At 38.5% G+C, this 25727-nt stretch overlaps 3 protein-coding genes across 5 annotated transcripts in view; all 3 read right to left on the bottom strand.

Annotated features, from left to right (window-relative positions):
* Positions 1-17213, bottom strand: part of LOC149691566 (dual specificity protein phosphatase 6-like) — a 30130-nt gene extending 12917 nt beyond the window's left edge. Inside the window, exons 1-3 of one of the 3 annotated variants that reach the window (XM_089868912.1) lie at positions 17041-17213; positions 11463-11868; positions 2361-2843 (exon numbers count right to left, since the gene is read on the bottom strand). In XM_089868912.1, the coding sequence (XP_089725038.1) occupies positions 2361-2843; positions 11463-11868 (889 nt within the window). In that variant the 5' untranslated portion in view covers positions 17041-17213. Of the gene's footprint in view, positions 1-2360; positions 2844-11462; positions 11869-12511; positions 12715-17040 lie in introns of those variants that run through there. The other 2 variants (XM_089868911.1, XM_089868913.1) reach the window with 2 other exon arrangements.
* Positions 17214-17893: 680 nt separating this feature from the next.
* LOC149691565 (uncharacterized) lies at positions 17894-20350 on the bottom strand. The gene is made up of 11 exons (XM_089868886.1): positions 20211-20350; positions 20064-20148; positions 19815-19986; positions 19471-19758; positions 19290-19402; positions 19077-19210; positions 18903-18971; positions 18734-18841; positions 18569-18655; positions 18344-18490; positions 17894-18278 (listed from the first exon to the last, which is right to left on the bottom strand). The coding sequence occupies exons 1-11, from the start codon at positions 20223-20225 to the stop codon at positions 18204-18206; spliced, it is 1293 nt and encodes a 430-aa protein (XP_089725012.1). The 5' UTR covers positions 20226-20350; the 3' UTR covers positions 17894-18203.
* A 427-nt stretch (positions 20351-20777) lies between these two features.
* LOC149691564 (uncharacterized) lies at positions 20778-24802 on the bottom strand. Its single transcript, XM_089869423.1, has 5 exons — positions 23833-24802; positions 22459-23688; positions 22284-22391; positions 21247-22224; positions 20778-21191 (listed from the first exon to the last, which is right to left on the bottom strand). Exons 1-5 carry the CDS (start codon positions 24800-24802, stop codon positions 21001-21003), a joined length of 3477 nt encoding a protein of 1158 aa, XP_089725549.1. The 3' UTR covers positions 20778-21000.
* Positions 24803-25727: the final 925 nt, after the last annotated feature.

Genomic DNA, 25727 nt, shown 5'->3' with positions numbered 1-25727 from the left:
ATCCTATGGAGGGGGTGTGTTTATGAACATTTTGCTTAATTACTCGGCCCCTGTTTGACGCAAATTTCCCTGAATTTTACTAAAAATTTCTAAATTTCACGGAATTTTCGCTGAGGTTTTTGTCAACTATTTCCCTGATTTTTCCAGGTTTGTATGAACCCTGGCCATTGCTAAATTCAATGAAGAAAATAATTTACAGATTCTTTTAATTTTTTTCGCCTTCTTTCGGTCTGGGATAAAAATATGGTCCCTAGGCGAAACAAGGCTTGGCGGAAATTGAGATTTAAAAAAAAAAAAAAAAAAAAAAATAATGCCTCTAGACCGACAATTCTAATTTTCTAAATCGCCATAAAAATACGAGAGGTAAGACACTAAAAATAAATTAACCCCCACATCAAGAGCAAGGATGGGAATTCGCCTTTAGCATGCATTTAAGAAGAAAAAATTTCCTTGCCTTGGTTTTATAAATAATGACATTTTGGTGTTATTTTACCAATACAGGGTGTCTCAAAAAAGGGTAACACCGAAGTACAATGGTATGGTTCAAAGGGAAACCAATTTTTGAGAGTCGAAAAGTAATTTCTATGACCGATTTTGACCAAAGGAAACCTTAAAGTAATGAATGGAGTGTTTTATGGATTACCCCTTAAATTTAAGTGAGAAATTGATATGGCATGTTAATTTAATTAAGGGGTCATCCGTAAAACACTCTAAACGCTGGCCTTGTTAGGTCAAAATGGCCATAGAAGTTACAACATTTTAGACTCAAAATTGATTTCAAATAGAACCATCCCACTGTACTTCGGTCCTATCAGGGATAGATTTAATTTTAGAAGTACGAATGGAGAACGGTTAGCATTTAATTCAGTCCGACTCATAGATCACCCAGTATAGAGCCCCTCCCTCCCTCCCTCCAACACGTAACGAAAAGTTTAAATTATCTTATTGGCTCACTTAAACTACGTTTTGATGACGTTGCTGACGGGGACGGAGAAAAATACCCGTAATTCCTTTTTACCTCTGTCGCTATGACCCGCCTCTTCTTTCATAACCCCTCACTTCCCGTGGAAGGGGGTCCGGGACTTTGACGCGCGCCCAGATTACTCTGTTCTCCATTCCTACTTCTCAAATTAAATCTATCCCTTCTCTTTTTTTGGTGAATTTGGATTCATGGTGTTCCCAAAATAAAAAAATTGTCTGGCCACTTTACTTTCCCTTTAAAATAAAATTTAAAACTGCAGCCAAAAAAAGAAAGAAACCGCGACACAAATTGATTCAACTTTCAATTAAAGCCTTGCCTAGCTCTTAAAAAAACGTTTTCTTAAGAGACCTTAAGTATCAAATACTTGGGAGAGAGGAGAGAGAACATCCGTGTAGCGGTAGAAGAAAAACACGCGATAAAAACCGGATATCCGGAAAATATAAAAAGGCGCCATCCGAAAGAGACGAACAAGAAGAGAGGGTCGGACACCGGACGAGCATTATTACCCCAAAAGAAAATCATCCCACCCCCAGAGTTCCTCGCCAAGAAAACTAATTTCAAAGTAGAAGCGACACATTGATACGGCTAACCATTGCAATTGGTACGGTCTAAAGATTCTCGACTATAGTCTCGATATAGAGTTGGTGGTAATAATAGCGCCTAACCCAAAGGAAGCCCAACAATCAAAGACGCAAAGATGAGAAAAGTAGCGGTATACCCGAGGGGCTATTCACTAAATAGCTGGTGTGCGGACAAGTGTTGCCAGTCATTTGTGAATCTAGCAATTCAACCTCTAAATAGGCCTTTACGACGTAAAAAGTGGGTAGGCAACAATCAGTATCGGGACGTACAAGGGGGTTGATACATTGCCATCAGTCTCTGCGCATGTACTCTCGTGATACAAAACGACTACAACCAGGGGCGGAAATTAGAAAAATTCCTTATAGGACATTGTCCAGTGACCCCCCCGTTTGAATTGAAAATTTTATAGGACATTGTCCACTGGAGTGTGGTAAAATAGTGTCGTATCTCGATAGTCAAGCTATCAAAACTTCGGAAAATTCATTGGTGAAACTGTCCAGTGACCCCCTTAGTTTTTAAAAAAATTATGGAACATTTTAAAAAAAATTTGGACAATGTCCAGCGTCCTGTGCTTATTTCCGGCCCGGACTACAGCGCACTAGCGCAGGCGTCAAAAAGCGAGATGGAATTAAGGCAAAGTTTTACCCAGCGTCTTTCCCTCTAAGTTACATCGAAAGGGCCAATTCAACAGACTCACACTATCTTGATTGGCCCCTCGGAGACATACCCAAGTAACAAGACGTGCCAGAGACCCAAAGTTATATAAGAGTACAAAACAATATTTCCAAAAACTCACCAATAAACGCTATTGCTTGGGGAAAAAAGACGGCCAAATTCTGGGACCAATGATCCATAATTGGTATCTGAAGATATCGTATCCCGAGTCCCTTTTTATCGAAAGCGTTGGGCAGATCGGGTGTGACGTTCAATATGTGTTGAATATGGTGTCTCTCGAGGGCTCCAAAATCGCTGGCGTTGTCGGCGTTACCCAGGAAGAGGTAGGGGACGATTTCCACGGGAAATGGCGGATCAAGACCACCTTGACCACCACCTCCGGGACCACCTAAACCTCTTCCACCCACGACTAAGGGTACGCCGCTATCGCACTCTGATTCGCTGCCGCTAGACGTAGAAGTGGCCGATGAGGATGACGGAGAAGAATTGGATGGAGTGATACGCAAGGTTTCCAGGCCGAGAAGCGACGCGTCCAATGGACTGTCCGAATCCGAACCAGATTCGCACCATTCCGGGAAATCGGCGCTGAATCGATTAAAACCTCCTGCCAAGAAAGGAAGAAAAAACAAAAGCACGAAACTATAATCCTCCGCTTGCTTTTTAATTAAGACTTAATTTATAATTAATAAGCAGAACTAATAAGATTGTAAGTTAAGCCTAACCGTAAAACGGAAAGACAGGGTTGTCAAAAAATATCCAGGTTCAAATTCCCTGAACGGTGGCAACCCTTGAAGGCGAGGGGCAAGTCACTCAGAGTAACAAATGTAACGCATAATCTCTAAGGTGCTAAACTAAAGTGAGTGATTAGCTCCTCGCCTGAAGGAACAATAGAAACAGACGTATTATTAAGCCTAACCTAACTTAAAATACTCAAGGAAAGGGATAGATTTAATTTTAGAAGTAGGAATGGAGAACAGAGTAATGCGGGCGCGTGTCAAAGTCCCGGACCCCCTTCCACGAGACGGAGGGGTATGAAAGAAACTAGTCGGGTCATAGCGACAGATGTAAAGAGGAATTAGTATTTTCCGCTGTCCCCGTCAGTAACGTCATCAAAACGTAGTTTAAGTGAGCCAATAAGATTTAAACTTTTCGTTACGTATTGGAGGGAGGGGCTCTATACTGGGTGGTCTACGAGTCGGACTGAAGTAAATACCAACTGTTCCGTTCTCCATTCCTACTTCTAAAATTAAATCTATCCCTGGCCTAACATTAATTTATAACCTTATATAATTTATAAACCTTAATAAAATAGTAACTTCGTACCACCATTAACCCTAATTTGTAAACGACACACTCACTCCCACTACTACCACAACATTCACAATCTCATAACCCCACTAATACCCAGAATAAACGCTTGACAACCTAAATACAGCGTACGGTACAACACACACACGTGTTGGCTCGAAAACATTCTCAGCCCCTCAGTTAAGTTAAGAGACCGTGCAAAGTGCACCAGTCCACCAAGTAAAATTGCTATAGCACCATCCACGCATCCTTTCCTTTACCATCCTCAACAATTCAGCAGGATACTCGCACCCCTCGTCCAGCTGAAAGAGGGGTAAACGTGCGTGGTTTATTTGACCCTCCCATTCCCCCAAAAGAAAATCCGAGGGCTTGTATCTCGTCCGTCACTCGTGTGCCTTTAGGCTTAGTAATAACTATACCAAACCCACCACCACACCACCCTAGAAACACGATAGGCCCTAAAGGCAAAGGGGGAATCATAACCAAGCAACAACACTATCGAAACCTGCAGTCAAAATGTGTAGAAAGATATTCGCAACATAAAAATTCCCCAAGGAACTAGCGAAGCTAACTTCCTACCAAATGGAAAACGAAACGTTTGCTTCTATACGAAGCCACATTTACTTGTCCCTTATTGGTTAATTTACAAGTATAATGTATGATAGAATTCCGGCTTCGAAACAAGACTAAGGGGTCCCCTATTATCTTCAATAATTAAACTTGTCCCATGGACCAGTAACCTTACCCAATTTATTTAAGTAGTCATTGGGACCAGTGAATAAGGTCCCTATTATATTCAATAATTAAACTTGTCCCATGGACCAATGTATTTAAGTTATTAATTATTATAGTAGTCCATGGGACCAGAGAAGCTCTAGGATTTTAATTAAAAAAGTGGTCCAACGAATTAATAGACTGGGTTTTTGATTTTGACTTATAGACGTCTAATTTCACAGAGGTTAGAGGACACTTTAGGCTATACCATAATAGCACGTGGCACCCATGTTAAGTTCATCACGTGACCTCGTGAAAACAATAAAACAAACACCTATGAAATTTCTTCAAAAAGGACTCTTATAATGTCCGGAGAGAAAACAGCTTGTTTTAATTTAACAAATTGTCGCCACCAAAATATCTCTCATTTAGCAAGTATTTTCCCTATAAAAGACTAAATAGAGAACAACTTTTAACAACTTCATTCCAAGCCCTTAAAGTCCTTTTCTTTTTATTTTATAATTTTTTTTTCTTTTAAGAAGTTTTAATATTAAGAGTTTGGCGTCGACTAGACTACAACTAGATGAAGTTTATTGATAAAAAGTCCTTAGTTGGGTTTCCTTTTTTTGCTTATTTTCGGCCCCTTCCTCCACGCGCGCTTTTAAAGAGGTGAAAAAGGCGGGAATTTCTCAAGAAAAACGCGGGCAACGGCGGGCGTAGGTTTCCTTCTCTTATTTCTTTAAAAATTACTTATTACTTTTTAACTATTTTTTACTCAAGTTTACGAAACAGAAGAAGTAGAAGAAGAACGAAAGAAAAAAAAAATTACAAATACACAAGAAAAGACCGGAAATTCAAAGGCCAATTAGCGTAGGCGGGCACGGCAGCAGCCAAGAGAATCCCGCGCCAAAAAGGGAGAATTTTGACGCCAAATTCCCCTTCTTGACTTAAAACCAGGCGACGCTTATTACAGGGTTCATACAACTTTTGGAAAACGAATTTCCCTGAGATTTCCAGGTTTTTCCCCATATACTTCCCTGAATTTTCCTGGTTTTTCCCGTATATGGAGTGTCCTATGGAGCAAATGTTAACGAAGTACGGGAGGGGGGGGGGTGGAATATGACTATTACATAATCAAAGGACATAACCGTATCTCTAATATAACCACCAGAGTTATGAGCCTCCAAAGTATAGTGTAATGTTAATCGTATGGAGGGTATGTTTATGAACATTTTGCTTAATTACTCGGCCCCTGTTTGACACAAATTTCCCTGATTTCCCTGAATTTTACTAAAAATTCTAAATTTCCCCGAATTTTCCCTGAGGTTTTTGTCAACTATTTATTGCCTTGATCTTTTCCAGGTTTTCCCAATTTTTCAGGTTTGTATGAACCCTGTTATAGAGCGAGCCTTCAAAAAGACGCGAGTACGCCGAGTACACTCGAGATAATTAGTTCTAAAGCTATTCTAAATGTAATCACATTTAGATTAAGGTACAAACTTATTTTTAGCGCGTAGTAACACACTAAGAATAAATACGTAGGCCCCCATAAGACAAAAACCACGTGAATGAGTTAGCAATTTCCTACGATGTCGTCATAACTCATTCAATAAAAAAGGTACGCACACAAGTGAAGGCACGAGACCGTTTTTGGCGCCAATTCTCCCTAACCATTCCCACCCAGGCTACTACAGTACGACTTCGAGATTTGTTATTCGATTTACAAAAGGGGACAAAATACCTTCGCTAATAGCGTCAACTTAGGCAGAAACCAGGTATATATGTGAACTACAACTATACTATACTAGAGTGGGGTTACAAAGCAGGGCGACAGGTATGTGACTGTCTCGTTCACCAAAACGTGGAAAGGAAATTGATGGAAGAGTGTGTTGGGGGGAAGGGGGGGAAACGCTTTCATTTCCGCAAGGATATTGTCTTCGTTGCGAAGAGCCCCGTTTACTACCAAGAATTCCCAATGAAAATTCCAAGTAAATGCCGATAAAAGAGGTTTTTACTATCATCTGAACAGTAATTTGATACAGATAGCGCATGCTGGCAAGTGTTGCGATCACCTACGAGTGCCTACAACAGACTGAAAAGCTTGTAGTATTGCGTTAGATTCAGTAATTAACCATTCAGTTCCCAACCCGAGATGCAGGACATGGTTTGATCTAATTATAATAACAAAATACTGGCGTTGCAGTTAAAGTTAAAGTTAAGAAATATTGGTTGAGGGAAATTTCTCTATGCCCAGCATTAAGTGAACATTATCTACAGAGAGTTTTCAGTTGGAGGAGGAGCTGAGTAGTCTCGTGACATAATTTACGCCGCCATATTGGTGGGTTTTAAAGCAGGAATGAAGCCGAGACCACCCACCCAATATGGCTACCAGAACAGCGGTAAGACCAGGGTGGGAAATTAAATAAGGATTTTTTTAAAACTGGACATTGGGCCAGCGACCGCCCTGGACTGGAATAAATAAACTGGTCCATGACGATTAACCAGGGCACGTCGTCTGCTAAACTCAAGAAGTGGATAATTAAAATAGTTGAGTTAATGTCTAAACTCTGGTTACCCTTGAATTTTCTTAGTGGTCCCGTGGACCACTGACCCCCCTCCGATCTACTTTTTAAACTGGTCATTTGCCCTGTGCCACCGCCTTATTTCCCACGCTGTGGTAAGACTTGGGAGGGTGTGACGTACTACTATCCCATCTGCAATCTCTCTATTGGGACGGAGTTGGGGACCGAGATACCGACGAACTTAAGGCACCTTAGCAATAACTATTGTCACCGGCATTCCTTGGCAATAACAAATTAAGTTAGGCACGACGTTTAAGGCCGCTTTTCCCCGACCCTAGCCGCGTACTATTTTCAGGTACAAAACAATTTTAGATGTAGCCTAGCCTAACGAGGCGAAATTCGCTTTACAAGTAACTTGACGTAAGGAAGGGAAGGGAACTTCCTAAAATTGGTATTTACGAGAGAGGCGCAAAAAAAAGTCTAAAAATAGACGCGTTTCCCCCCCCCTCGCTCCTAAACGTCATCATTCTTTACTACATTACGAGGGAGAGTAAATTCGACAGAAATTGGAGCACGTGGGTGAGCGAAAATTGTCAACTGAATCTTTCATTTTAAAAGCAACCAGGAATGCATACAGCTAAATTGGAATCATAGTGCATAGCTAGCGATTTTTTTCTCAACATACCTAGGCCGATTTTGCGGGAAGAGCTACGAATAATATTTAAGTATAACGTATTTTACCTCGAGAATATTAAATCTCGCGCGCACAAAACCTCACGGTGCTGTTATCAAGTATAAACAAGAAGCAATATCTAGTTTACTAGGGAGAAGGTGTCAATTCGCGCCACATTTATAATCTAGCTTTATCTCCAGTCCAAATGTACGTAGGTCCGGAGTTAATCCCCCTCTAAATTATACCCAGCATCTCATTGGTTCTTGAAAACTGACGTCAGCGCGGCGACGCGAATGACGAAAATTACAGTCATATTTTCCGACTGAGGAGAGGCAGCGAAATATCCCGGGGTCTCCTTTTACGTCCCCCTTTGTATTTTGAAAGAGGGACTGGGACTATGGCGCGCGAATACTGAGGCATCTTATACCTCCCTAATAAACTAGATATCGCTTCTTGGTATATATAAATAAAATCACAGTTCTAAAGACGTCTAACGTCTTAATCGAATTATAATAACACGTGACGGATAGCAAGTTCTCAACCCCAGCCTACAAAACCCGCATAAAAATTAACACGGAAGGATATGGTTACGCAACGATTCCAATTAGCTGTATTTATTCCTGAAACTACATGGACTTTGTAATTACAAAGCGGACTCTCAAAAATATAGTGTATAATTTTTGAAAGTGAGCTTAACACCTCAGGCGCGCGCCCAGCAGAAACTAAACAATAATTTGAAATTAAATTTATAATGACCTTGAAATACCTAACAACCCCTACAATCCCGTTTCTCGTGCATGATTATATAATTTTGTATCGACAAAGTTTTCACTCAATTTTCCTGTCCCATTTATAAGACATAAACCACAGGAATATAAGGTTCCAAACGACGACGCAGTTAGTCGGGATAATAGCACTGACTTGACACTTTCACGTCATCACGTGCCCTTTCAAATTATTCCGGATGATAACAATTATAAAACCGAGAGAGAGAGAGGAGAGAGAGAGAGAAAAGAGAAAAAGAGAGAAGAATGATAGGAAGTGGGCCATTTGTCGAAGTTCACTTCTAGACAGGATGATAGACTTCCTTTGTAGAAAACCGCGACAAGCTTCGTTGATTCGAAGTTAAATTTTTTTTCCTCTTTCTCTCTCCCTCTCTTTCAAGAAAGCAGCGAAAGGAGTTTAAGAGCGAACTTAGAGGGGAAAAGTGTATGAATACGTAATGTTTAAAGTAATACCAAAGAAAGTATAGTTTTCACTAAAGGGGCTACGAAAAATTCATCCCCCTCCCATATCTAGGTTTAAAACTTCAGATCTACGCAAGTGTTGTCAGGGCCTTCTACGAGTAACTCTTTGCAATCTCTTGACTCATCAACTACCTGGCAACACTGTAGGGGGACGGCAATAACTCCCTCCAATCGAGGGGTCGGACATATAGAGGTAGTTTGTGTACGGGATTTCAAGTTTTTAGGATTTTCAAAGTGATTTCAGGGTAAGTGTACGGAATTTTTGGCCGATGTCCTACCCCTTGCCTTCAATAGAAAGCCTAAGGCTTTCATTAAAAACATTTGTAAGGACAAGTTACAAAGATATTCATTTAACTATTAAATAAATACTATAGACCATTACGGAAATTACAAACAGAGAAACCAACACACAGGGGAGAGGCCGCCATAGGGGTATTCTACCTGGCGCCAATAAGCAACGCCAGAAGGAGCCCTAGTTCGCTACACGCCGAGGGAGGTTAGCCAACTGGCACTGCCTTTAGCGGGGCTTCTTGAGGCGAGAGAGAGAGGGAGAGAGAGGGAGGGAGGGAGGGAGAATACCCATAATGGCGCCTCAGGAAGCTAACAGTTCTGACCCTGAAACGTCACACCCTTCTATCTCTTACTGGAGTTTCATCCCCACCCTAACGGTTGGAAACAGTATTCTACGCGCAAAAAATGCCAACCAGAGAGGGGCTGAGTGACGTCAGACTATCTCTTCCCCTTAGCCAGTTGTTAGCTCCCTATATGTAATTTCCGAAATGGTCTATACCAAAGATTGTCGGTCTTTTAGCCCAACTGGGCCTGAAGGCATTTCGATCGTATTTTTTTATTAAAATAAAAAAAGAAATGAAGAAAAAATATTCCCGACAATTAAGAAAGATTTCGTGGGAACTTTCAAATTCCTGTTTCCGTCACGAAGGGCAATCTCACAACTTCTTCAATTTGCCTTAGCTCTCTGTCTCTATCTTAAGACGCTCATTAAGAAAATTTAAGTTTTTTTTCTTCTTTCTTTCTCTATCTCTATTAGGCTTAAAGATACAACCGAACTTTACATCAAAACCAACCATACTATTGCACGTAAAACAGTTTAAACTGCAGTGCAAACTAAGATTAGAAGGTATTTTATCTCGATTGTTATGGACCTAACATTAAACTAAAAAAAAAATTAAAAGCAAAAACACCTGTTTTTATAAAATGACATAAGAATACCTAATAAATCTCGAACTTTCTTTCGCACGCGTTAATTAAGTTTGCTAATTATTTCTTTAAAACACTAGTTTAATATTGAAAATAATTGTAGTATATTATAATTCAAGGGGTTAAAATTTAGGCTTAACTAAATAGTCGTCTACTACAACGAAATTTCTGGTGACACAGTTATATCTCTTACACCTCAATTTTAGCGACAACATTTTATTTATTTATTTATTAGTTGGTATAAATTAGGCCAATATTGGCGTTACATCCCCGTATAGTCCCTACCCTCTCAGTACCACACTATAGTTTTGAAATAGTAAGAAGAAACAACAACGTGGAATGTGGGGATGGATGATGGCGCAAGAGATTAACCGGGGTTCAAATACAGCTTTTGGAAAACAAATTTCCCTGAGATTTCCAGGTTTTTCCCCCATATACTTCCCTGAGTTTTCCAGGTTTTTCCCCCATATACTTCCCTGAGTTTTCCAGGTTTTTCCCGTATATGGAGTATCCTATATAGCAAATGCTAACGAAGGAGGGGGGGGCAAATATGACTATTACATAATCAAAGGACATCCCCGTATCTCTAGTAGAACCAGAGTTATGAGCCTCCAAAGTATAGTGTAATGTTAATCCTATGGAGGGGGGTATGTTTATGAACATTTTGCTTAATTACTCGGCCCCTGTTTGACGCAAATTTCCCTTATTTCCCTGAATTTTACTAAAAATTCGAAATTTCCCTGAGGTTTTTGTCAACTATTTAATTCCCGGATTTTTCCAGGTTTGTATGAACCCTGTTAACGGCAACATAACGTTATTCCCAAAGGACCCCTAACACTTGTCAAAATTTACGAAACTTCCATTTCAGTATCTTAGAGAATTTTATAATTAAGAAACGTCTGCAAACGTAGATACGGGGTTTTCTTAAACCTACGCGTAATTCCCACGCGATAGGGAACTTTTTTTTCACTTTCTTTGACAGTATCGAGGGGCTAGTCACCACTCGCGATTAGGTAGAACGCGCAGCCAAGCCAACAGAAGCGCGCGCGCTCCCCCGTAATTCTTCTTAGATGGTTACCCTCGCGATATCGCTTCCCTACTTCTTATTACAACAGCGATAAATCGATATTTTGAATTTAGTAAGAGTCCCACATTTTTTTAAAAGAGAAATAAATACCCACGCCGATATAAAGACACTTTGGCACCAATCACTAAACTAATTTGCATATTATTGAGACATTAGGCGATTCTTAAACGTTCAGGAGTAAATGCGACGCAGTTTTATACAAAATCGCCAACCGTTCGTTACCGGCGAATAAATTGCGAGATAAGATTACGGTAGAAAGCTTGTCAATATTATCAAGTTATGCTAATCGAAAATTTTGGGAAATTACACAAAAAAGGCGGGAAATCTATGTAAAAGGCGCAATTTAGGCTTAAAAAGGCGGGATATAAATAAAACAAGGCGCAATTGAAGGATAATGGCGGGAATTAGGTCTTAAATCTTAAAGAATGAAAGATAAAAAGAATAATTTTCTTACCTTGTAAACACAGAACACGGCAGCCATCTTGTTCCAATCGCCTGTACAGGGTGAGTAGAACGCTTTGATCTATTCGCGAGCCCAAATCCTGGGAATCAGCGTCATAAATAACAACAGTGTGCGTTTTCCATTCAGTTTGGAATTTGTGACGGCAAGCATCGTCGCGTATCAAGCTGGCTATTTGTAATTTGCCATTGGCCAGTCGCCTCAGCATCAGGTGCGAAGCGGGCAAGCTGACGTTAATGGAGCCGCTCAAACGATGCCGCCGGAAGTCCACCGCGGAACGGCAGTCCACTAATAATACCGGCGGTTTACGCGAGTCCGAACGGATTTGTTCGACCAATGACGCCCCGGTTATGCATGTTTCACCTTTCTCGTCCAAATAATCCAATGAAGGCATTTTCATCTAAAATTAAGCAAAACAGGCCTATTCAAGTTTCGCGTTTAAGTAACTAATTAATATACTATCAAGTATCAAGTATTTAAATATCAAAGAGTGGCAACTTATTACGCGTAAATATAATTCCAATGTATTTTAAATGCTTAATTAACTGAAATCATGGCCAAATTAAATTACAAGTTTCACTTAATTCTGGTTTATTTTAATCACAGGCTTTTAACTTTCAAAATTAAGATAAATATTACGAGTTAAGGGCTTATAATCACTTATCCTAGTACGTCCTAGTAGCCTAAAATCATTAGGTTTTTTAAGAACTAGGCTTAAGTTCTTTACGTTCTTCAATTGGATTAATTCTTTTTAAAAATGATCTACCTAGAACTACATAGGAATAGAAATCACGGTCACGGCGAAAAATACCGCATCGTATTTTCTACGCGCGAATCAAAAAGGGGATGGGCGATTTACTGGTAGGAGCATGCGCTACGCATTTCCGCCAAAGGCCTAACGACCCCCGAGAAAAAATCGAATCACCGAAGTCAATTTTACCCGATGACTTCTATCTCAAGTTTTAACCCCGTAAAATAATATAACAACATTCACAAATACTTCATATATATCCCATAACATAAACGTAAATAAAAACCCTTACCGTTTAAAAACACGTTCAAAAAATTCCGATACGTAAAAGTATTATCCACTTGTTGCTTTAAAACAAACTATTCTCGAAGCCCGTGAACTCTACGCGACCGAGGCTTAACGCGGCTTCAATGATATATTTTTTTCAAAGCGACCGACAGATTAATCCCCCCATTTCGACGGCCTTCTCGCTCGAAAATGAAGCCAGAAACTGGCAGAAACCGAGTGCGTCTAGAAGAACGTGCTAGTGGGTGAACGACTGAGTCACGTGCTCTTCACCGACCAATAGCTAGCGAGAGAGTGACGTCGCGTTTCACTCATTGTTTTTAAAGCCAAGAATTAAGTGACTGACGAAACGAAACACGTGACAGCAGAAACGGCGCGAAGCCGAAGTTGCGTATTTTTTATTTTTATTCATTTATAATTAAAGCGCGTGATAGTAAATTAGAGCTATATTAGGCTTAACGTTATTATATGTTAAGTTTAAACGAAGGGATATTTTAGTCCTAAATTTATTGATGTATTAAGCCTAATTTTTGTGTTTTATTAGGCTTAAAATAGGCCTATTCCTAAGTGTTTTTTTTTGTATCAAGTTTTAGCTTTTAAAGGGGGTTCTCTTCAATCTTGGCAGGCAAAGTTACGACTTACAAGATCCGGTTTGGAAGAGAATGTTCTTTCTTACCTTTAAGAGGCGCGTGTGTGGGTGTATTTAGAGTTCAGAGGTCAAATTATACCCAAAAAGAAGAGGTTGGGAATTCGGATACGCTCAGAAAAAAAAAAGGCTATTCTCCCTGGGAGTAAGTCCTCCCAGATTCTCCATGCCAGAATCCGGACCGGAGATAAGAAAACGGATTTTTTTTAAAAAAGAAATACCTGGAACTAAAAGAAACCTAATATTTTCCTTATATCCAATTTATATAGTCGACGAAAATAAACGTTTTCTATCGTTGTCTAGGGAACCTAAAATGTTTTCTAAGCCTTTTGGAATTCTACGAAAACGTAAATTTAGAGGGATGCTCTAAAAAGTCCCTTCTATGGTACAGGATATAACATCTTATACATTAAACTCCAGTCTAGAACATAGTTTGAGATGTTGAGAGAATGTTTAAAAATAGAGTCCCCTAAGCACGCGGCATGGGTACATTTTTTTAAACGTTAGGCTTAGCCGAGTTTATACACAAACCTTCTGTGGGCGTAAAATATATAGCGCGAGAAAAAAAAAAGAAAAAAACAAGGCGGGAAATATTTTTTACGACACGCACGTGCAAACGCGAAGGGCGAAAAGCGCGCGCTTTCAATTTCTTTTTGGCGCGCTATTTCCGGCGCATAAGAAATCGCTAAGCCTAATTCTCTGTAAATAATTTAACGAACTCAATTCTATTCGGGCCTAACTTTCATATTATGGCAGAAATTGACGTCGAAACAATGCAAAGTCATATTGAAGAGTGTGTTAGGCCTATTTTTTTTAAAGAAAAGGTCACTCACTGTTAGGATAAAAGCGGGATAGCGAAAAACTAAAAAAAGTACTTCGCTAATGGTTAAAATATAGCAACCCACTTCTCCCCCATCCTCCCCGAACTACATTTTAGATGAAAGAAACTTTACGCTTAGACTAGAGTGGATTTATAAGATGGTTAAGCTTATATTATGAACCAACGTAACTTTATAGCACTATTGAAGGCTGATAACTACCGAAAATATCCTTTTAATAGTCAAGAGAAAAGTTGAACTTGTTAAAAGAGACGCTAAAAAGTTTGGTGAGGATCCGGGATGGTATGGTATGCTATACTCAAGGGTGGGTGGATGAAGAACCATACATATCCTGCTAAAAAAGGCGAAAGCTGCGGGCTATTTTCCCGGAATTAGGGAAGGGGAATGGCGTATAATATTTTCCCATCCGAACGATTTAGCTTTTTAAAAATACAATTAAATTATCAAAATGAAATGACCTTTCATAACCTATAACATTAACCTCCCCGCTAATATTACTCATAGAAATGCATGATGGGATTAATATCCGGTCGTCCCTTTTTTCCTCGGAAATATTTTTATCTAATCAAGGGTGTGTTACATACATACATTCACAAAATTCAAATAAAATTGGATTCAAACGAAAGCGGAGTTTATACCGAAGATAACGTTTCTATAAGTACATTCTAAATCGTACTCTATCCTACTTTAACCTATAGTATAATCTAAAGTTGATAAAAATCGTAAGATAGTCATCTATTTACTTTTACAACTAAGAAAATACGTTCCGTCGACAGAGAAAGAAAAATTTCTAAGAATTTCGGAATGGGGATACGAAATAAATCTTTTGGCGTCATTTTATTAAAAGGACCACTCCCAAAAAAGAATCAGCGTCTCAAAAGGGTTTAAGCATGGTCCTCCTTAACGTGGTGCTAACCACTCCACTACAAGATCATAATGTAGAATCGTTTAGACCAAATTTAGCAGCGCATCGCGTGATAACTTGATGTATTTACTTAGTAAAACTAAGTTCTCAAGAAGTTCGTGATAAACTTCAGAATAGGAAAATGGCATCCCCCACCTTTTACTGTATTAAGTTCTATTACTAGATTATAAGATGGTGCCTCTACAAAACTTCGCGTACCTGAAATTCATCACGAAGTTATACTAAAGATAAAGGCGGGTATCCGAATAAATACTAAATATACGCTGGGCTTTAAGCCTGGTACAATTTTAAAGTTGAAATTTTCATTTCAAGCCTAGAAATCAATCAAAGTTTACCCCGCTGTTCATTGGTTTCATATGGACGGTACGGAGTTGTAGTTTAGGATTGGTACGAGTGGTACCAGAGGGTATTTCAAGCCTTTAGCAAACACAACACGGGAGCGCGGGAAAAACTTACTGAGAAAAGTCAGTGGATGTAAACAAATGTTGGATTCACGTGGCGCCGACTTGCCAAGACAGAAATTCTGGTTTTTTTTACTCTTAGAACCATAAGTTCATAAGATATGTTCACCATAAGTTTGTCACTGGTAACTTAGAAACTGGAGCTTGTCATGAAGTGAATGAGGTAGGTCATAGATTCGAGGTAAAGCGACGCCTGCAGTGAGGCGCTGTCAAAGGCCTACAAAACTAACCGAGTGTAGTCAATAGAGAGCTTTCAGTTGGAGGAGGAGCTGAGTCTCGTGACATAAATTACACCGCCATATTGGTGGGTTTAAAGCGGGAATGAAGCTGAGACCACCCAATATGGCTACTAGAACAACGACTTGGGAGGTGTCTCTCTATTCTCTTGTCGTTCTGCTAGAACTAACTCGAGCTGTAAGTCTCTCAGTAGCATTACGAAGTATAGATACAGTCATACTTATGGTAGGAACACATCTTAAAAACTTATGTCAGAACTTATAATTAGGACGAACACTTTGGGTTGGTTGGTTGGTTGCTTACGCGGGATTTTATTTTTTTTCTTCTTGGCTATGGTTTTTCTCATCGCGTTAAAATCAAAGACAAAGTTGAGGGTGGGAATGAACTAAACGGGCTCTACAACAATTCCTAGAATCTATCTTGAAGCTTTCATGGTTTTTCTTGGCTCTAGATAGCGGAAGTAACGTTAGAACCTCCTTCCTCTTAGTGTTACTGCTCTACCTTGAACTAAAATTGCTAAACTTGCTCCAAATCATGTCAAAAAATATCCAAAAGATGAGAAATCTCTTCTCTTTTTTTTACCAATTTTGTGGTATTATTATTTTTTTTATCGACTAAGGAAAGCTCCTTCAATATGTTGACTATTACGTCATCATTTCGCGGAATATCTAAGTGAGTGTAGGAAGAGTTTTCCAAACCTTGACTATATATTTATCTTTAATCTTACCGCCAACATGATTTGCGAAATATTTGGAGAGGGTTTGGAATAAATTTCTCAATAAATCCGACGATCGTATCTATCAAGTTTTGTCGGGTAAAACATTATCTAATCTGTATGACAATATTATTAGTAACAGGAGTACGCATAACTAATTATTCAACAACAACCGGATGCGCGGGAAACAACATAAAAACGGAAATCGTATTTAGCATAATAGTTTATCATTTTTGAGTGGTTAGGCTAGGCAAAAAATATTCTAGTTCATTTATCCTACTCGGAAATTAGGTGAATCACGATAAAAAACAAGTGTTTAGTGTTAGTTTTCGTAGTAAATAATGTTGCAAACGCACGCACACTTTCGACTAAAGATAAATATAACTTGTATCTCCCGCTCCCTTCTTTTGGTAGGCTAGGAACCTAGTCTAGTACAAGTTAAGCCTTAAAATTACATAAAAAAAATGCTTCGAACCGTGTATATTTCTAGGAATTTAACCTCGAAAATCGGGCTGGTGATTTTTCAAACTCTCCTACGCTTTAACTCATTTGCATATTGTAACAAAAGGCAGAGAGCACTCAGCAGGAGGGGCAATGCATTATAAAAAAAAAACTTTAAAAGATACACGCCCATTTTGAAGCCAATGTGGATGCCAAGCGTCATTATCCCCAGATATCGCGTTTTTAAGATGGACAAAGAAATATAATAATACCTTTTGAAGAAATCCTTCATTGTTCTCGAATTTGGTTAGGCCTAATTAACGAAACGCGCATTTATATTTTACTTAGAATTGTATTATTGTTATTAATTTTCAAGGTGATTCGCGACTGTAACCACGTTTGAAGTCGATTACGGACCGAATTACACTGCGTTATGGCGCCAAAAATGGAGCAGACGTCAAAAAACTCAAATATTTCGGTAAAAATTCGAGTTGCTTGCGCCATCTATCGTGTGACAGTTCAACCAAAGTTGAGTTTAACGTCGTGACCCCGGATATTTGGCGCCAAAATTGAAAAGGTCAAACTCACGTGCAAGGCTTAAAAATATACGTTAAGCCTAATTTAGAATTTGAAAACCCTAAAACTGATAAAATTACGTGAAAATTAACCTAAAAACATAAGAAAATTGTAACTTTCTTATCATACTATTAAAATATAATTAAACACGAAATTTATGTCAAAAATTAATATTTTAACCAAATGTTAAACCCAAAAAAGGATGTAATTGTATTAAAATTAACCCAGAAACACGTTTTATCCATGATAAAATCGAAATAAAACACAGGAAACACGAAAATGCTTGTAAATTAACCTCATTAAGGATAAAGAGGTGAATAAATAAATAAAATTATGGATGAACTATGTAAAAAAGAGAGAGATAAGCTTACTACTTACTTCAGGGAGGTTAAAACGATAAACTAATGTAGAACTAGTATTAAATAAACAGTTTTCTCTAAAAAAAAACACCACCTCTGAGGTAGTAACCTCTTTAAATTGAATAAAAAAAAAAACTTTGTCATATCTGGAAAGATTAATTAGTTTTATCCTTTGGTTTTATCTAAAACGTTTTTGATAAAAGATATTTATTTATTACTTTACAAGTTTACAATTGTTTCTTATCACACACGAATTTTATATTATGAACTTGAAAAACAATATTATATGACTTTTGGAATGAAACAACAATGCTACTTTAAAATAAAAATTTGAAATTGCAAAAGGAACTGAACGAAATGAAACTAATTAATTCTAGGTTAAATTTAAAATATTATAAAGGGTATTCAAATTTCCATGAACACAAGTGAACAACAAAAACGAAGAAAATTAGAATATACATAAAAATAAAAATAAAAATACATTGGAAATATAATATTTTTCACTTTTCGTAATTTCCTTGAACGTTCAAAGCATCTTCCACAATAACCAAACGTTTTTCCATAATGCTGATGCTCTGAAACATTTAAAAAATTCAAATTAATTTAATTAAATTAAGATGATGAATTTAATTAAACATACGTGAGTTAAAAGATCCAATTGCGATACAATATGTTCCAAAGTTTGTAAAATCGCTGGATCTGTGTTAGAAGCTGCCGAAGATGGAGGGATATTTTCAATATTTGGTGATTGCGCTTTAGTCGGAGTTTTTGCATTTCCCATAGTAGGCTTAATATTGCGGAAGTAATTCAATTAATTAATAAATAAATCTTCATTAGTTAATAATTAATTAATCAATCTAATCACCAATTGGAAGCTATTTTGATTATGGTCAACTTCAGTGACCTCGGGTTGAGTTATACTCATGTTTTTTAAGGTTACATTGGCATCAACCTAATAATAGCATTAATAAATATTTAAATTAATTAATTAATTAATTTCTAAAAGCATTAATTAATTAATTTTATTTACTTCTCTGTATTTGCTGGGATAATTTGAATCCATAATAGAAACATCAGGTTTAGCAACTTTACGATCAGAAGAATGTTCACTTTCAAAATTAGTTTTCCAGACCATGACCTAAATTAAATTTAATTATAATAAGTAATTAAGAAAAAAAAACAATTAATAGTTAATCCACCTGTTTATCAGCTCCTCCGGAAGCAAAATATTCTCCATTTGGTGAAAGAGCAACTGCATTAACGGCAGTCTTTAAAATAAAAAATTAAATTCATTTATTATTATTAAACTAACCTAATTAGAGACTAATTATTAATTAATTAATCGTAATTAAGAGAATATTTAAACATCTTACATTGTGTCCTAATAAAGTGTATAAAGGCCTTCCTTCTAAAAGATCCAAAATTTTCAAGTTGCAATCGTTAGAACAGGTTAATAAATATTTTCCAGAATTATGGAATGAAATTCCATTTACAGTTCCTTTGTGAACTAATTAAATACAATTAAATTAAATTAAATTAGAGATCTTAATAAACTTTAATTATGTTAAAAATGACTATAAACTAACCTTGATAATGTTGAAGCAGTTTTTTAACTCTTATATCCCAAACTCTTATAATATCATCAATAGCGGCAGCGATACAAGTTCCACTTGGATGGAAAGCCACTGATTTAACACTCCTATTAATTAATTAATTAATAAAACAGTTAATGAACTTAATTACCATGACAATAAAAAAATTAATTACCCGATTTGTTCAGGAAAAGTATGAACCGTATTTTTGGATGTAATATCCCATATTTTAATTGTTTTATCATCACTTCCCGTTACTATTAATCGACCATCTGATGCAAATTTAGCGCATCTGACCCAATTTACGTGTTCAGCCATAGATGAAACGAATCTTTGTCGATTTGTGGTCCATAATTTGACAGATTTATCGTCAGAAGCAGTGACAATGTTGTTACCATCGGGTGAGAAATCAACGGAACGTACTGCTCCCGTATGACCCTTAAATACAGTTGATTCCCCCTTCCTACAATGGATTTTTCAATAAATTTCAAGTGTAGTTAGGCTTAGCGTTAGGCTTACATGTTAGGGGCCCAAAGTCTAACAGTTCTATCCCTAGAAGCTGAAGCTAGGAGTGTTCCCGATGGACTAAAGGCAACGCAATTAACGGCATCCTTATGGGCAAGAAAACGATACGCCCTTAAACTTTGTTTAAAGTGCCATACCATGACTGAACTGTCAGCGCTTCCCGAAGCTGAAAAATTAATTAAATTTGTTGTTTAAAGATATGAAGACATTTAAATTTGATATAAGATAAACGTAATTAATTACCAAGCTGCTTCATGTTAGGGTTAAAGTCAACACTAAGAACATTGTCACGATGGCCTTTAAAATGTCTTTCCAAGCTCGGATCCTCCTAAAGGATTTAAAGAATTTAATTTCTTAATTTACAGTTAATTGTTTTCAAAATAAACTTACATTTATGGAAGTCATGTCGTTATGACAGCGGCTCTACTCGTGATGGCTTACTTTACAAAAATGGCGGGAAAACCCTTCAAAACCGGGAAATCAAAGAATAACAGCCAACTCAAATGCGTGATCGAGTGTGCTATGGTTGAATGCAATTTCGCGCGAGATTTGAAAGCGCGGCGGCCGCGGCGATGTGACTATTTATTACAAATTAACAATAACCATTTGTTCATGACATGGTGACATTTCATTCCTACTGAAATATGCAGTATTTAATGTAAATTAGTTGTACATTTTAAATTCATTCAAACTATTTTAGTCAACCTTAAATTAAACTAACTTTAAGCACATAAGGTTAAATCAACTATAAAGCTTTCAACCTTTCCACATTTGATAGGCGGTGTTTTTAAATATTACTCGTCATGAAAACTTTTAACACCAAGATTACTATTGGTATTATCATAAGTGAATAATTAACTAATTAATCATTAACTTATGGTATTATCGATTGTTAGGCTTCAAGAGTTGAAATCTGCAGACACGTAGTAAATTTGGTTAATCAAATAAGCTCGAAAATTATTATTGTTTAAAATATTTTATTTGTTTCTCTTTTCATTTCAAAACTGAACACAGGAGATGAACCATGGAATTAAAATTAAATTAAGTGAACAATGGCCCATTATTATAGTAAAACTCCTAAACTTGTGAACTATGTAACTTTGAACTATTAAACTTTTAAACAATAAAACGGCATAATTGTATGCAAATAAAAAATATCGCGCAGAATTCTTTGCCAGGCTTAATATCCACGATGCTTCTGAAGATAGGGATAAGTGTTGCCAACACATCTCTTCCTGCAATTTATGGGACAGCACAGCGACATAGGGTAGGCCGCCAAGCAATCTTCGTGAGTGTCGCAATGAGGATCCTTCTCCAGCAACCATTGTGGGCAGGGATAACCAGCCTTGTTCAATGGACAGTGGTACGATGCTATAAAAGAGCGCGTTAGAAACTACTACAGTTAGATTTAGTTAAGAATTTTTACCAGTTTGTTCACTATCATGAGAGTAAACAGGCGGTGACATTCCAGAAGATTCATGGCCATATACATCTACAGGTACGACGTACGAAGTTTCCCCTTCAGGACTATACTGGTCTTCATGTGGACGAGCAAAGACAGGAGGTGACATTCCAGAATATTCATGACCATAGACATCAACAGGAACGACGTAAGACTTTTCCCCTTCAGGAGTGTAATGGTCTTCATGTGGGTGAGCAAAGACGGGAGGTCTCATTCCAGGTTCTTCTCGATGGTAATTGCCTTCATCGTAGGTATAATGGGGTCCTTCTGGCAAGTAGGGCACGGGATGAGGTTTACGAGGTCCATGAGGATATGGTTTGTATGTCGTCGTGGGCTTGTAAGTTGTGGTGGTAGTCGTGGGTTTCCCTGTCGTGGTCGGCCTTTTAGTCGTAGTTGTGGGCTTCGGCGTTGTAGTCGGCTTTGTTGTAGTTGTTGGTTCCATGGTCGTGGTAGGCTTTTCGGTTGTAGTAGGCTCAGGCGTCGTAGAAGTTGGTTCCATAGTAGTGGGCTTGGAGGTTGAAGTGCTTGGCTTGAAAGTAGGCTTCTTAATCGGTTTCAACTTTTCCAAGTCGTCCTTGAGGTCGTCAACTATCTTTATCTTATCCAAGACTTTCTTGGGGACATCGAGCTTGACCTTAGGCTTGTGAGTTGGTAACTTGTTAATGAGGTCATCAAATTTAAGAGGCTTTTTAGCAGGAAAGTTGTTCAGGAAATCCATGAGAAGGTCTTTATCGACAGTGCGCCCCAAAAGTTCGTCTAGAGAGCTAGGTTCTTTGACACTACTGCGAGCTTCGATCGTTGAGGCATTGCTTACACTCTCTTCGCTGTCGATAGGGTTGTCCTCAGTATTGTTGATGTCAAGTTGCCTGAATTTTCTGAATTCCGATGAATCAAGCTCGATAACCATGGAATCAAAAAGTGTGTCGGAAATGTTGGACGATTCTGCAAGAAATAGATATTAATAGTGTAAGTCATGTACATTATGTTTGCGGTAGAAGTACCAGGCGACATATCTAGGAAGCTCGAGTTAAACTCGTCAAGACTACGACCTTCAGCTTTTATCGACGAATTGACAGAAGAGTCGAAGAAGTTGCTTAGACTACGTCCTTCTAAAAGGTAGAGACATGATGGGTTAGGGATATGCGGAGTTATTTTTTGAAGGGGGTTTCATATTACCATGAGTTGTATCGACGAGGATTGTATCATTTAAGGCATCCAGTTCCACATCGCAACTCTCGTTGTGCACGTGATCGCCAGATAGGTCCATGAATATTAAGTGATCGGCAGTGTCGTTGACCAAAAACGTGGGCTGATTTAGATTGAAGAGGCTACGCATATCACGACCATCTCCTTCAACAACGGAATCGTTGCCATCACTGATATTGGCCAGGAACGTGGGCTGATTGAGATTGAAGAAGCTTCGCATGTCCCGTCCATCTCCTTCAACAAGGGAATCGTTCCCACCACTGACATTGACCAGGAAGGTGGGCTGATTTAGATTGAAGAAGCTTCGCATGTCCCGAGCATCTCCTTCCACAACGGAATCGTTGCCGTCACTGACATTGGCCAGGAACGTGGGCTGATTGAGATTGAAGAAGCTGCGCATGTCACGACCATCTCCTTCAACAACGGAATCGTTGCCATCAATGACATTGACCAGGAAGGTGGGCTGATTTAGATTGAAGAAGCTGCGCATGTCCCGTCCATCCCCTTCAACAACAGAAACGTTGTCGTCACTGACGTTGGCCAAGAAAGTGGGTTGATTTAGATTGAAGAAGCTGCGCATGTCCCGTCCATCCCCTTCAACAACAGAAACGTTGTCGTCACTGACGTTGGCCAAGAAAGTGGGTTGATTTAGATTGAAGAAGCTGCGCATGTCCCGTCCATCCCCTTCAACAACAGAAACGTTGTCGTCACTGACGTTGGCCAAGAAAGTGGGTTGATTTAGATTGAAGAAGCTGCGCATGTCCCGTCCATCTCCTTCAACAACGGATCCGTTATCGTCACTGATGTTGGCCACGAAAGTAGGCTGATTGAGATTGAAGAAGCTGCGCATGTCACGACCATCTCCTTCTACAACGGAATCGTTGCCTTCGCTGATATTGGCCAAGAATGTGGGTTGGTTGAGATTGAAGAAACTACGCATATCCCGTACTTCTTCATTAAGTTCGGCCAAAGATTTCATTTCGCTCGGTAATTCAGTTGGGTAGTCTTGGTTGGAAAGATCGACGCTCGCATCCGTACTTCCCGGTACTCCGACGAACCAGTTCATCCAGGGATGAAATTTCTTGAAGGTATTGGTGAAGCCCCAAAAGTTTCCAATAGGTTTTTCGACAGACGTTTCACCTGTTGAGTTCCCAGAACTGTTAAAGGAATGTCCAAGTCGAGATCCGGCATTGTTGAGATCTATTGTATCCATGTTGTGAATAAGTGGAAATGAAATGGGATTTAAAGTAGGTGGCAAAGTTTTAGGAACGACACCCTCCGACAACACATCAGTAGTCATTTCCATAGACAAGAAAGAAGATCCATGGTTGGAATGATCCTTACCGTGGCCGTTTTTTTCATGATGGTTTCCACTGTGACCTTTAGAACTGTCTCTGAAGCTATCCAATTCCAAAGATGAGGTATTACTGGTTCCGTTTTCAGAATCAGCGAGGAAGGACGATCCATGGTGTGAGTGGTCGTGGTGATCTTCATGATGGTTTCCATTGTGACCACCGTGACCCTTAGAACTGTCTCTGAAGCTATCCAACTCCAAAGATGAGGTATTGCTGGTTTCGTTTTCAGAATCAGCGAGGAATGACGATCCATGGTGTGAGTGATCGTGGTGTGAGTGATCGTGGTGATCTTCATGATGGTTTCCATTATGACCACCGTGACCCTTAGAACTGTCTCTGAAGCTATCCAATTCCAAAGATGAGGTATTGCTGGTTTCGTTTTCAGAATCAGCGAGGAAAGACGAGCCATGGTGTGAATGGTCATGATGTTCGTGATCTTCATGGTTGTGATGATCGTGACCGTGATGTTCGTGGTCATTATGATGATCATTGTGATTGTGTTCTTCCCTGAAGTCGTCTAATTCTAGATTTGAGACATTGCTGGTTCCGTTATCAGATTCAGCGAGGAAGGATCCATGATGCGAATGGAAACGATGTGGCGGATGTTCTCTGTCGTGAGGCTCATGACCGTGGGGTTCGTGGCTATCATGATGCTCATGATCATCTTGGTTTCCATGGTGATTACTTTCCCCTCTGAAGTTGTCTAGCTTCGAAACAGACCCATCACCCATCACTACCAAGTACCTGGAACCATCGCCTTTGTGGATGTGGATGTTCTCAATAACCGTATCCAAGGAACTCGTATCGTTGGCTAACGATTCCTTTACGAAGCTCGAAGAATTGGAGACATCGGGGAAACTCAACTCTACACTATCATTACTAAGTACCGCCGACTGAAGAGGACTTATAAAACTAACTACTAATAAAAGGCCGACTGCTATATAAGTAGAAATACCCATTGCTTCACACTGGAGGAAGACTGCGCGATATTGATGACTTAGGCTCGGTGACCCGGGTTTATATACGATAAAATTTGCTCCTTTTTTCAATTGCGGGGACATTTTCAACTTAATTTCACCTATTTTTAATCTAATTTAAACCTATTATTATATTTTTCTAACTTCATTTTAGGTCTAAGCATTTTTTGAATATCGATTTTTTATTTCATCATCATTTCCCGCTATTTCATTTTGATTTCTTTGTTTGACAATAAAAAATATGAATTCGTAAGATCATAAGACGATAACTTTCATATTCGGTATAAGTATGCCAATACTAACAACAGAAAACTCAATTTTTTAACCAAACATAATAATCCCTAACAATATAAGCCTATTTTTCCGTAAGAGTCTAAAAGATTTTCAAGTATTCAAAGACTGCAAAAACCGAACACACGAATACTTGTAAATTAAACCTTAAATTCTAGGCTTTACGATAACCCCTATTTGAACTTTTATCTGTACCACCAAATTATTGACGCCCTTTCAAAAACAATTCCAGGAAATTAAAATTTAGTTCAGACATCCAATTCTGTAGAAAACTGATTAAATAAGTTTAATCCGGGATTATATAATAATTGTCCGAAGAATACAGACGTCAATAGAGCATTATTTGTTTCCGTCGATAAGAAAAATCGACGAGAGAAAAAAAAAAGAACGAAGTCAAATCTTGTTTCTCAGGAAGAACAGTTAACTTCTTTCCCTCATGATCTAATCGAATAGGAAACATCTTAATGGTAAGGCTTCCAGGCAAGACTATAAAAGGGATCAACTGTCACACCTCCCGCAACATTCGATCCCCAGTACTTTGATCTGGGTTCGTTTTTAAATCCCGCTTCGAATACAAATAGAATCCCAATAATTTTATTGCAATTCTGGAAACATC

Source organism: Phalangium opilio, unplaced genomic scaffold (assembly GCF_054372755.1).
Source record: "Phalangium opilio isolate 3A_F unplaced genomic scaffold, DU_Popi_V2 ptg000025l_1, whole genome shotgun sequence".
In the NCBI taxonomy this organism is placed as follows: Eukaryota; Metazoa; Arthropoda; class Arachnida; order Opiliones; family Phalangiidae; genus Phalangium; species Phalangium opilio.
Note: the sequence above shows the minus strand (reverse complement) of the source record. Positions and strands in the feature narration are given on the sequence as shown.

What these genes read in the sequence shown, in the direction of transcription:
- LOC149691564 (XM_089869423.1), bottom strand. Translation starts at nt 24,802, where the DNA reads ATGGGTATTTCTACTTATATAGCAGTCGGCCTTTTATTAGTAGTTAGT. An exon ending in CCTCGTCGATACAACTCATG is followed by an intron (nt 22,392 to 22,458) that starts GTAATATGAAAC and finishes TCTACCTTTTAG; the next exon opens with AAGGACGTAGTCTAAGCAAC. An exon ending in CTTCCTAGATATGTCGCCTG is followed by an intron (nt 22,225 to 22,283) that starts GTACTTCTACCG and finishes TATTTCTTGCAG; the next exon opens with AATCGTCCAACATTTCCGAC.
- LOC149691565 (XM_089868886.1), bottom strand. An exon ending in AGACTTTGGGCCCCTAACAT is followed by an intron (nt 19,759 to 19,814) that starts GTAAGCCTAACG and finishes AATCCATTGTAG; the next exon opens with GAAGGGGGAATCAACTGTAT. An exon ending in ACTTTTCCTGAACAAATCGG is followed by an intron (nt 19,403 to 19,470) that starts GTAATTAATTTT and finishes ATTAATTAATAG; the next exon opens with GAGTGTTAAATCAGTGGCTT.